The sequence below is a fragment of the Lolium rigidum genome, chromosome 1 (genome assembly GCF_022539505.1).
Source record: "Lolium rigidum isolate FL_2022 chromosome 1, APGP_CSIRO_Lrig_0.1, whole genome shotgun sequence".
Lineage (NCBI taxonomy): Eukaryota > Viridiplantae > Streptophyta > Magnoliopsida > Poales > Poaceae > Lolium > Lolium rigidum.
This window is the reverse complement of record NC_061508.1, coordinates 14,071,899-14,084,625: the sequence shown is the minus strand read 5'-3', so window position 1 is coordinate 14,084,625 and position 12,727 is coordinate 14,071,899. Positions and strand designations below refer to the sequence as shown.

Genomic DNA, 12,727 nt, shown 5'->3' with positions numbered 1-12,727 from the left:
CCAACAGGAATAGCAGTAGATTTATCAGCCATTTGCAAAGATATATCAGTAGGTATCAACTTATCTAAGTAAAGTCTCTTATAAAGAGAAAAAGGCATAACACTAACACCGGCTCCCAAGTCACATAGAGCAGTTTTAACATAATTATTCTTGATAGAACAAGGAATAGTAGGTATACCCGGGTCGCCCAACTTCTTTGGAATTTTGCCATTGAAAGAGTAATTAGCAAGCATAGTGGAAATTTCCTCATTGGGGATTTTCCTTTTGTTAGTAACAATATCTTTCATATACTTTGAATAAGGAGGCAATTTAATAGCATCAGTCAAAGGGATTTGCAAGAATAAAGGTTTCATCCAATCGCAGAATTTATTATAGTGTTCTTCTTCCGTTGATTTTAGTTTCTTAGCAGGAAAAGGCATTGGCTTTTGCACCCAAGGTTCTCTTTCATTACCATGTTTCTCAGCAATAAAATCTTCTTTAGTGTACTTTTTATTTTTAGCATGCTTTTCAAGTTCTTCTTCTACCTCTTCTTTATCAGGAGTATCATTCTTATCATTATCTTTATCATTATCATGTTCATTACCACTTTCAGTTTCAGCATCAGAAATAGAAATACTATTAGGATCATTAACAGGTTCAGAGGATTCTACAACATTTTTATGTTTCTTTTTCTTCTTAGAATGAGCGCTAGGTTCAATGAGTTGAGAATCTTGTTCAATTCTTTTGGGATGCCCTTCAGGATATAGAGGATCCTGGGTAGAGACACCACCTCTAGTTGTTACTTCATAAGCATGTTTTTCCTTAGAATTATTCCCTAACAAGTCATTTTGCACTTTAGTGAGTTGATCAATTTGAGTTTGAATCATATGAAAATGTTTAACAAGCATCTTAACATCATTGGAGGTTCTCTCCACAATATCATGCAATTGACTAATAGCTTGAGAATTTTCCATTAAATGATTCTCTACTCTCATATTAAAATTTTCTTGCTTAACAATATAATTATCAAACTCATCTAAGCATTGCGCAGGAGGTTTCGAATACGGAATATCTTCCCTAGTAAAGCGTTGAAGGGAATGTACCTCAATCATAGATGAAGGGGGAATTATCTAACATATATCTTCTATGGGAGGTAGATTCTTCACATCTTCAGATTTAATACCTTTCTCCTTGAGAGACTTCTTGGCTTCCCTCATATCTTCATCATTCAATTTAATTAAACCCCTCTTCTTCACTATTGGCGTTGGAGTTGGTTCGGGCGTATTCCAATCATCATAATTCCGGCCTATTTTAGCCAATAATTCTTCGGCGTCGTCCGGAGTTCTTTTCTGAAAACACAACCAGCGCAACTATCCGGGTATGCCCTAGAATCAATGGTTAGTCCACTATAAAATATATCAAGTAATTCATGCTTTTCTAAATCATGGTCAGGCAAAGCTCTAATAAGAGAGCAAAATCTCGCCCAAGCCTCAGGCAATTTCTCTTCATCTCCCTGATCAAAACTATAAACTCTCCGCAAAGCGACATGTTGAGCACTAGCGAGAAAATATTTCCGAAAGAAAACAGCAAGCAATTCTTTTGGACTTTTAATAGAACTAGGTGGCAAACTATTATACCAAGTTTTAGCGTCATCTTTTAATGAGAATGGAAAGATTTTAGCAACAAAGTAAGTACGCTTCTTAATATCATCAGAAAACAAGCTACTCAAAGTAGACAACTCAGTCATGTGTTCAACAGCACTTTCTTTTTCAGTACCACAAAAGGGTGTTTTCTCAACAATAGCTATATGAGATAGATCAAGAGAAAAATCATAATCTTTATCCCTAATGTTTATAGGAGATGTGGCAAATTTAGGATCGGGAGACGAGTTTATATCTAACGGTATGTTACGCAAGCAACTTTTTAATTTTTCTTGCATCAGTAGTAGCATTGCATTTTTCAATAAAATCATCATCAAGCTCCACATAATCTTCCTTAGGATCATCACTAAAATAATCAAGTTCAGGTGAACTAACAGGTGTAGTAGCATTAGGAGTTTCAGTATTTTCAATTTGTCTAGACTTAGCAATTGTAGCATCTAAAAAAGATCCCAATGAACCATTATCATCAAGCACAGCAGAAACATTATCAATATTATGAGAGTGTTCAGATTCAGCAGATGTACCCGCATGCGAAGCATGTGGCGGTGAAACAAGTTTATCAATCACGGATGGTGAATCAAGTGTAGCGGAGGTACTCAGAATTGTACCTTTTCTTGTAGTGGATGGTAATATGGCGATCTTAGTATCGCGAGGTTTACCCATGATGGAGGATTTGCAGCGAACAATATTAATCCAAGTGAACTTCCAAATAAAGCTATGCTCCCCGGCAACGGCGCCAGAAAATAGTCTTGATGACCCACAAGTATAGGGGATCGCAACAGTCTTCGAGGGAAGTATTACCCAATTTATTGATTCGACACAAGGGGAGACAAAGAATACTTGGAAGCCTTAACAACGGAGTTGTCAATTCGATTGCACTGGAAACGGACTTGCTCGCAAGAGTTTATCGATAGTGACGGTTTTATAGCGATAGCGGTAGTGAAATAACGACGAGCGAGTAACAAAGACAGCGGTAGTGATTTTAGTAAACGAGCAGGATTAAAATATTGTAGGCACGGGGACGGCTAACGGGCGTTGCATGGATGAGAGAAACTCATGTAACAATCATAGCGAGGGCATTTGCGGATAATAATAAAACGGTGTCCAAGTACAAAGCAATCAATAGGCATGTGTTCCATATATAGTCGTGCGTGCTCGCAATGAGAAACTTGCACAACATCTTTTGTCCTACCAGCCGGTGGCAGCCGGGCCTCAAGGGAAACTACTGGATATTAAGGTACTCCTTTTAATAGAGTACCGGAGCAAAGCATTAACATTCTGTGAACACATGTGATCCTCACATCGCTACCATTCCCTCCGGTTGTCCCGATTCTTGTCACTTCGGGGCCATTGATTCCGGACAGCGACATGTGTATACAACTTATAGGTAAGACCATAAACAATGAATATCTTGATGAAGCAATAACATGTTCAGATCTGAGATCATGGCACTCGGGCACTAGTGACAAGCATTAAGCATAACAAGTTGCAACAATATCATCAAAGTACCAATTACGGACACTAGGCACTATGCCCTAACAATCTTATGCTATTACATGACCAATCTCATCCAATCCCTACCATCCCCTTCACCTACAGCGGGGGAATTACTCACACATGGATGGGGGAAACATTGCTCGGTTGATGGAGAGGCGTTGGCGGTGATGGCGGTGATGATCTCCTCCAATTCCCCGTCCGGCGGAGTGCCGAACGGAGACTTCGGCTCCCGCGACGGAGTTTCGCGATGTGGCGGCGTTACGGAGGGTTTCTGGCGACTTCGACTTCTCTCCAGGCGTTTTTAGGTCGAGGCGAATAAGTAGTCCAAAGGAGGGCGTCGGAGGCCGGCCGAGAGGGCCACACCACAGCGCCGCGCGGGCCCCCCCTGGGCCGCGCCGCCCTATGGTGTGGGGCCCTCGGGCCTCCACTTCAATTGCCCTTCTGGCTCCGTTAGTTTCCTGGGAAAATAGGGCCTTCTGCATAAATTCCGAGGTTTTTCCCGAAAGTTGGATTTACGCACAAAAACGAGACACCAGAAGCAGTTCTGCTGAAAACAGCGTTAGTCCGTGTTAGTTGCATCCAAAATACACAAATTAGAGGCAAAACAATAGCAAAAGTGTTCGGGAAAGTAGATACGTTTTGGACGTATCAACGCCAAGACGGATACTTCTGCCACTCGCGCCGAACTCGAGAACCTGCTCACGGAGCTGGAGGGCCTTGAAGAGAGGGTAAGGGTGACCAAACGGCTCATCCAAGACAGGAAAGCCCTTATTGCCCGCTCTGAAGATGAAGCAAAAAGCCTCACAGCCGATCTGAAGACCGATCTGGCTGAAATCCGTTCCCTGAGCAATCAGCTGGTGACGGGCAAAGACGCAGATGACCAGGCTGAGATCGCTGAGGAGGAACGCATTCGCGTTGACGCCGTTATCGCCCTTGATGTGTTTCTTCAGTAGGGCCTTCATAGACAGATGATATTTCGCTGGATTGGGTCTTTCTGTAATCGCTATGTTTTTTTTTATTGGCCGATTTCCACCGGCTATCATTTCCTTACCGTTTTTTTTATTGGCCGATTTCCATCGGCTATCATTTCCTTACCGTCCCCCAAGCCGAATCTGTCTGGTAACTACAGATATCAGCTTTGTATTACGCCAAGGCATTGCACTCGTACGTCGGCTCTGTTGGGACTCGTGTAGCCGATGTGGTCGCTGTTCGTTAGATCACTGTTGAACCCAAGCAGACCGTGTGGTGAAAAAATCTCAACCGACTCGCTGGATCAAAGCCCTCTCATGAAGGTACCGTAATATCCCTCGTGTAAATCTGGAGCGCTAGGCTCTGCCGGGAGGACGAGCATCGTGTTCGCATCAGCCGATGTCTAGCCATCGGCTTTCCTCTGCTTGGTGGACGGGACTGGAATGGCAACTCTCCTTGATGAGTCCCGAGAGCTGGTCCTGACGGCGAGTATTGGTGGCTCATGATCTCCTGGATCACGCGCAGAGCAAGACGCTCCAACACGTTGACCAAGTTCTCAGAGTGGCGATGTAGCGAGTGAGCCACCAAGTAGTTGATCTCCTGCCGCAGGCCCCTGGTGCGTTCCTCCGACGGGGTAGAGAGATCCAACCCATCAAGTGCACCTTGAGGCGAGAACCCTTTCCATCTGACGCCATGGGAACGGGTTCTCTGAAAAGAGCCGATGAGGTCGGCTTCGAGGGTGGCCTTGATCTCGTTGTATTGCTTCTTGAGGTCGTCGAGCAGCTCCTCGTAGGTGACTGGCGTGCCGTCCGCCATCTCAGATGTAGATGGCGGTGTGGTCGATGTAGCCGATTGTCCCACCGGGCGTGCCAGAATGGGTTGACTGCCAAAACCCACCGGCGGGCAGCGGCCTTGTCAACACCGTAGAGCCGGGAAGAGCCTAGAGCTGCGGCTGGCTGAGACCCCTCCGAGCGACGGCCCGCAATGCTCTTCTGGTCACACGCGGCGATGCGAAGTGCAGGGCGTGCCACCTGACCTATACCTGGTCGGGAAGGTGATGGGGATGCCTCGCTTAGTTCCTGCATGGCATACACGTAAACATTAAATACGAGCCTCGATCGGCTCCCGAGTTATCCTGTGAATCGGCTCAAAGAGCCGATCCACCCATGATTCGTACGGGGTGCACGAATACCTGGTGGTCCTGCTTGATCAAGATAAAGCTAATGAGATCTACGACGATTTAGGGTTTTCACCGCATAATCGGATCATCCTACTCCAGGTTGGGCCTCGCGGCCACACACGGTGCTCGTAAGCCGATCCTAAACAAGGCCTAAAAACCAACATTAAGTTGATCCTCGGAACATCCCGTTTAGGACTTGCGAACGCCACCCTACGTGCCACTGGATCCTCCCCCCTTTGTAAGGCCTAACTATTGCAGATATTAAACTAATCCTTGTAGAACAAGGAGCAACCGTAACGGATCAGATCTACTAGATGATGATCAAGCGGGGTGCCGCCGCCACACCTGAGATAGGTGTGAGGGCGGCTAGATATGCAAGGGTTGCACTACGTAAGCATGCTTAAACGAAGAACAATGCTAACCCTAACACATCTATGATAACTACGTTGCTCGCCATCAAAAGCGCTTCGATACGAGCAACGCATGAACAACATGGGGCTTGTGCTGCCTAGATCGCAAGATGCGATCTAGGCAGCATGTCGCTTACCCGATAGAAACCCTCGAGACGAAGGAGTTGGCGATGCGCCGAGATTGGTTTGTTTTGGGTTGAACGTGAGTTGTTGTTTATTCCATAAACCCTAGGTACATATTTATAGTCCAGGGGACTTTCTAACGTGGGAATATCCCATCGTGCACGATACAAACTCTAACTTTTAATCTAAAATATAATCTACCGAAACTAGAGATACACGGGCAAAATAGCCCAAATTCTCCGTGCGAGGCCGCTTCAGAGATCTTCCTCGTGTAATCTTCCAAGCCCATCTCTCTTACGGCCCACCTCTGGATTTGTCCAAAATCTGGTGATAACTTGGTCAAAATCTTGATCGCGGCCCACCTCTAACTTGGTCAAATTCTGGTGCTAACAAGATTAGGCCCAAAAGGCCCAGGACCCTAATCAACTGGGGAAAAACTGTCACACGGCCACGAACTAGCAATTCCTGAACGTCTAGGAGAGCATCACCGCCGCATCCACCTCGCTCGAGCACGTCGCGCTGCCAACTTCCGCGTACGGTGCCGGAGCCGGCCGGGTTCCCCACATGTCCGACGGCTGTGGCGGTGCTGCTGGGGCTTGCTCTGGCACCAGCGCTGCTGTTGGCTCGTGCATGTCCACGTCTAACCTTGACTGACCCGTCGAGGACTCGAGGCTTCCGTTGTATACCATGAAATGCGAATCACCGCTTGAATTGGCCGGCTCCTCGTCCCTGGCGGCGCACTTCACCGGTCCGGTGTGCCTGTCAAGAACGCCGCCGCTGGCGATCAAGTTCCCGGCTACCGCGGGGCACATCACCGTCATTTTTTGGCCCTTGAAGACACCGCTATACGTATCTAGTGCCAGTAGGTGACCATCCCGTCTGACGAGCCGACGTACACGACGAGGCCTTCCGATGACATGGCGATCGCGGTCACCGCGCTCTCGCCTCCTTGAGCACCGTCTACATGTGCTTGGTCGCGCCGCCCTTCACGGACATCTGCTGCCACCGCATCTTGATGATCCCGTTGGCCGATCTGGTGAACACGAGGTTGCGGATGAGCTGGTCATCGGAGAAGTGCAGGCCCAGGTTGAGCGACAGTAGCTTTTAGTTGTTGTCGAGCACCATGGGCGTGCTGAGGTCGATCTGACCTGGCCTGTGTTGGCCGGGCACAACGCATCCAGCAGCGTCTGGTACGCCGGGCTGATGATGTCGCTTGCCAGCGTCTCCCGGTTCCGAAAGGGGCGTCGGATAGGACCACCATCTCCTCAGCGTTCAGGTTCCTGTCCGCCGTCCGCGAACTCCTTCATGAGGCCGTTCGCCGCCAGGTTCGTGTCTGGCGGCGTAAGCACGTGGGTCCCATTACAGACGCTCGTCATGGCGGTCGGCTGGGACCTGGTAGACGACATTGCTGCCGGTGAGGTTTATGTTGTCACGTGCAGCCAAAGCGAGCATGTTGGGCAGGACACGGTGCCCAGGCAGCTCTTCTCTAGTCGCGGAGGCTCCGGCCGTCTATCAGCTAACAGGTGGGCATTAGCCATTAGTCAGACTGTCATGGACCAGGGAGGCCTTTTGCGTCAAGACCCGCTACAGCCTGTCTACGAGATTTTTTTTCTTTCGGTGCTGATTTACACAAGTGGTATGAATCATACCTGTAACGTTTCTAGCACCGGTATGAATTGTTTTGGTCCTTTGGATTCACCAAAATTGATGGATGCTATTCATTTGAGGAATTGAGGGTACCACAAAACACCTCTAAATCTATGTGCATACAGGCTATTACCTGGATCAAATAGCTAGCACACACCGAGCCCTCTAGACATACTCAATTTTAACCTACACATCTACATCTGCTAGTCATGTTGGGTGAGACTCCTAGAAACTACTTAGTTATGATAGAGCCCATATAACATGTTGTTGTACATGGAAGATGCTAAAAAAACATGTCCAATCTCTTTGTAGGTCCCCAACATACCAATCTGCCAAGCTCTTTCATTTTTAAGTTGTTTTCATTATAGAAAAACACATATCGTTATTCATTCTAAACATATCATGATAACTCAATTCATGCATCTAAAATAGCATTGCTAATCAAACAACGGTAGGATGATGACAAAGGATAGTCAAGACTTGGAAATATATATAGGACTATATAGCATAGCTTAGTATACAGCATGCTTGAAAACTTCTTTTTTTGACTATGTTACCGTAGGGGAATCCCCTACGGTGTGATTTTTCTATTAATAATGGGGCACAGAGCCAAACATAAACCAGAGAGTTACATCATGGTGGAAGGAAGTGGAAAAGTGTATTCATAAATTACACAAAAGTTTGAAAGACCCAATCAACTAGCGGTTGAATAAGGGTAGGCTTAATTCTATAGCGATGCAGCAAAATATCACTTTGAGTCTTGACTTTCCAGCGAGCAAGGGAAGGGGGTCTGTGCTTGAAGATGAACTCGTTCCTTTCCTTCCAAATGTTCCAAGTGACACAAGAAAATAACTCCATGAAGCAAGGACCAGCAAAGCTAGCGCGGGCAGAGATGAAACGATCAGAGATCGGCAGGCTAGTGTCCCAAACCACCCGGCAAGTATCTCAGCAATCCTTAGCATAAGTGCAGTCAAAGAACAGATGGTCCGTGCACTCTAAACTTGAGGTATCACAAAGCACACACGCTGAGCCTGATTCCAAGTGCCAATGCCGCCGTAACATGACATCGTATGTATTGAGTCTATCCCGAAAAAGGAGCCAGATGAAGACTTTGAGTTTAGGCAATGATTTGGATTTCCAGATGGCCCGAATTGCCATATCAGTGGGCACCGCAGCGAAAAGGAAATGATAGAACTTAGCCGAGGTATACTGATCTGTACCCCAGACGAAGGATCTCGTGTCCACAGAATTTTCTGAAATGTCCACCTCGGCTAGCAGTTGTTGTACCTGGCCGAGTTCAATATGAGCTTCAATTGAGAGTGGAAGGGAAAAACATGATCCCAAGTCAGGTCAAAGAGCAAGCTCAGCTACAGTGTAATCAGAGTTCAGACTAAAGGAAAATAAACGTGGGAATCGGTCGCACAAAGCGGCTCCTTTTGGTGGAGGGATATCTTCCTACATCTTTTTTACCATAAAGGACGCTTTATTACTCAAAAGTTTCCAACATTATACCCAGGATGCATAACAATGATACTATGATCATCATGATGTTGCATCGATCCCTAAGAGGATGGAGGTCCAATCCTGAGATTATGTTGCCACCCATATTGGATAGAAAAATCCCTCGCCGTGTCCTCTAACCATGTAGACACCTTCATAAATAGGTCGCGGTTCTCCATACGTTGAAGTGACAACCATGAACGGAGCAAAGTACTGCACCGTTAGATGATCTGCATAAGAGAGATTTTTGGCATTAAAAATAACATCATTTCTACACAGCCAAAGCGACCAAATAACGATAAGCGTTGTCATCCTAATAAGTACTTTAAACCTTTGATCCACCCCACTAACCCAATTGCCAAAAATATTGGCAACACTACGTGGTGGGTATAAGGTATAACATATTTGGATGATTGGCCATATAGACCATTCAAAATGGCATTGAAAGTATAGATGATCTATTGTCTCTACATCCATGCAAATTTCGCTTAATAAGAATCATTTTTTTGAGAAACACAGTACAAACGTAGACGCACGCATACACGCGCATACACTCTCCCCTATGAACGCACACACGCACACCCTATCCCTATGAGCACTGGCGGATTGGATCATGAAATTGAAGAAGTCACCACATGCGACTCGCTGTTGACGGGAACATCGCCTCTCACTGAATGAATATTTCGCTTAATAAGATTTTCTTTGGTAAGGGTAACCCCACGACGAAGATACCATGCAAAAAATTGTTTTTAAATGTATCTACATCTTCCAAATTTTCTTATTGTTAAAAAACGGCCGAATAGGTTGAATCAATGCCCTATACATGGAATCGACCGAAAACTTACCATTCTCATTAAGATTCCAACGAAACTCGTCAGGCCTTGGAGACAAATGGACGAGGCTAAACGTTGTAGCAGTGTGTTCCAATTATCCAGTCTTATCCCAACAAGATCCCTTCTAAACTTTGCATTCGGTGGGGAGGATTTCATAACTCTAGCTAAGGTTTCACTTTTGTACCGAACAATATTGTGCAGGGCTGGATATTGTTCATGAAGAGTGGCGTTTTCTAGTCATTTGTCCTCCCAAAACCTAATCTTAGATTCATCATTAATAGTAAAAGAACCAAATGGGAAAAATGTCTTCTTTGTGACACTAGGGGAAACAGTACTGAAAAAATCATATATGTATAGGAGAAACAGTAGGACATGAAAATGACACTTGCCTTCTTTGGCAGTCGTTAATAATCATAAGCTTCTCACAAAACATAGTTGCACTCCGCCAAATCTATAAGCTATGGTAACCGCAATGAGCAGACAACCCTGAACCAAATTACACGAACGTTTTATTATGATCATTCCATTAGCCATTCTTTGTGTTCGTCTCTTGATTCAATATGCAAAAGGAGTAAATAATATAGGGTTTATTATGGTCAGAGGAGAAGTTTGCTTGACAAATGAAGACGACGAAATAAACCATCGGATGGAATGGGTTTCTGCACTTTACAGGCCCGTTAGTTATTTGCGTAGGCTGTTCAAGTTAGGTGCTTCGAGCCTGCAAATTTCGGCCACATGAGCACTAATCGAATAGAGTCCACTAAGCACCAGTGCACCAATACATACTTGACCGTTTAAAAAAAGGCACCACATACTGGAAAACCAAACAAATATTTTTCGTCTATATTGGTAGTTTTAAAAAATTCTACATTTTAATTGAAGAACAAAAAAAAAAACTGTATATTTGAATGCCCTTCCTAATAAACTCTCCCTGGACGCGCCTAAGTATATTAATCAAAAATCAAAGTTTTCTAAGTTTGATCAAATTTATACACAAAAATATAAATATTTACAATACTGAATCAACATGAATATATTCTCCATAAAGTACACTTTCTTAATATGTCCATTCGATATTATGAAGATGTAAATATTTTTTTCCAATTATTTGGTCAAAATTAGTAAAGTTTAATTTTCGACTAATACTTAAACGCCTGGAGAGTATATATATATAGGGCCACCTTGCCAGCACCCAACACCACCATGAGAGCCACCGCTCGCACGGACCGCTTCCAGGCGCACGCCTTCCACCACGTCGAGCTGTGGTGCGCCGACGCGGCTGCCGCCGCTACCCGCTTCTTCTCCGCGCTTGGCGTGCCGCTCGCGGCGGTGTCCGACCTCTCCACCGGCAACTCCGCGCACGCCTCCCGCCTCCTCCACTCCGGCTCTCTATCACTCCTCTTCACCTCCTCACACTCACAGCAGGAGCACCACATGGACGGCGCAACCATACCCTCCTTCTCCCCGAACGACGCGAGCCGCTTCGTCTCAGACCACGGCGGGCCCGCGGTGCGCGCCATCGCGGTCCGCGTCTCGGACGCAGCCGAGGCCTTCCGCGCCAGCGTCGACGCCGGCGCGCGCCCGGCCTTCGCCCCCGCCGACCTCGGCCTTGGCTTCTACTTCGCCGAGGTGGAGCTCTACGGCGACGTCGTTCTGCGCTTCGTGAGCTGCCCGGCAGACAACGCCGTCGTCACCTTCCTCCCGGGGTTCGAGGATGTCGGCGTGGACAGCTCCGGGGCTGACTATGGGCTGAGGCGGATCGACCACGTCGTTGGCTGCCTCCCGGAGCTGGCCCCGGTGGCCGAGTACATTGCCGGTTTCACGGGGTTCCACGAGTTCGTGGAGTTCACGGCGGAGGACGTGGGAACGGCGGAGAGCGGTCTGAACGTGGTGGTGCTCGCCAACAAGACGGAGACCGTGCTCCTGAACCTCACCGAGCCGGTGCATGGCACGAAGCGGCGCAGCCAGATACAGACGTACCTTGACCACCACGGCGGGCCAGGCGTGCAGCACATCGCGCTGGCCAGCGACGACGTGCTGGGCACGCTCAGGCAGATGATGCGGGCGGCCGGGGCCTTTGAGTTCCTAGAACCGCCCCCGCCAAACTACTACGACGGCGTACGGCGACGCGCCGGAGATGTGCTGTCGGAGGCCCAGATAAAGGGGTGCCAAGAGATGGGCGTGCTGGTAGACAGGGATGACCAAGGAGTTTTGCTACAAATCTTCACCAAGCCGGTGGGAGAGAGGTACCTAGCTCGTCACGATCGGTGGTCTCATTTAGTATTTTCTTTGTGATGATCCCGATAACAGAGTAAGCTATTTGTGTGCAGGCAAACACTTTTCCTGGAGGTGATCCAACGGATCGGGTGCATGGAGAAAGACGAGGAGAGCGGGAGAGAGCACCAGAGGGGTGGCTGCGGCGGCTTTGGCAAGGGAAACTTCCACGAGCTGTTCAAGGCCGTGGAGGAGTACGAGAAGTCTCTTGAAGCCAAGCTTGTTTGTCAGTAACTTGGGGGTGTGTAATCGTGTGTTCATGATGGGATACGCTAAACCCGATCGATCGATCGATTTCCTCCTTCCGTGCAAATCATGGTTTGTACCTACTATACCTACCACATATATATAATATCCCCGTTCGTCAGGGTATGGCGCATATAAAATAAAATAAACTATCGCGCGCGGATTCGCGGTAGAGCTACCCTCTTCCAAACACATCTAGAACCCTAGACCGTCGTGGCGTCCTCCTCCTTGATCCAAGCAAAGCAATGTCCTACTCTTGCAAAGCTCGGGTTGTTCCGCATGTGTGTGGCACACATCTCTTTGGGGTACCATGCACATGGCGGCCCAACAATCCAACGAGCAAAACCACTCACTGTAAGAATACGTGTACATGTTAGGCTAGACAAGGCCTCTACAACATCTTGTACT

General features: G+C 47.0%; 1 protein-coding gene across 1 annotated transcript; it reads left to right on the top strand.

The window, feature by feature from the left end:
- The first annotated feature begins 7,025 nt into the window (after nucleotides 1-7,025).
- On the top strand, nucleotides 7,026-12,307 carry LOC124704373 (4-hydroxyphenylpyruvate dioxygenase-like). Its single transcript, XM_047236628.1, has 3 exons — nucleotides 7,026-7,342; nucleotides 10,975-12,045; nucleotides 12,130-12,307. The coding sequence occupies exons 1-3, from the start codon at nucleotides 7,026-7,028 to the stop codon at nucleotides 12,305-12,307; spliced, it is 1,566 nt and encodes a 521-aa protein (XP_047092584.1).
- Nucleotides 12,308-12,727: the final 420 nt, after the last annotated feature.

Excerpts from the sequence above, each read along its gene's own strand:
- LOC124704373 (XM_047236628.1), top strand. The coding sequence starts at position 7,026 with ATGTCGCTTGCCAGCGTCTCCCGGTTCCGAAAGGGGCGTCGGATAGGA. Across the intron at positions 7,343-10,974 it reads GGCCGTCTATCAGCTAACAG|GGCCACCTTGCCAGCACCCA; the intron begins GTGGGCATTAGC and ends ATATATATATAG. Across the intron at positions 12,046-12,129 it reads ACCAAGCCGGTGGGAGAGAG|GCAAACACTTTTCCTGGAGG; the intron begins GTACCTAGCTCG and ends ATTTGTGTGCAG.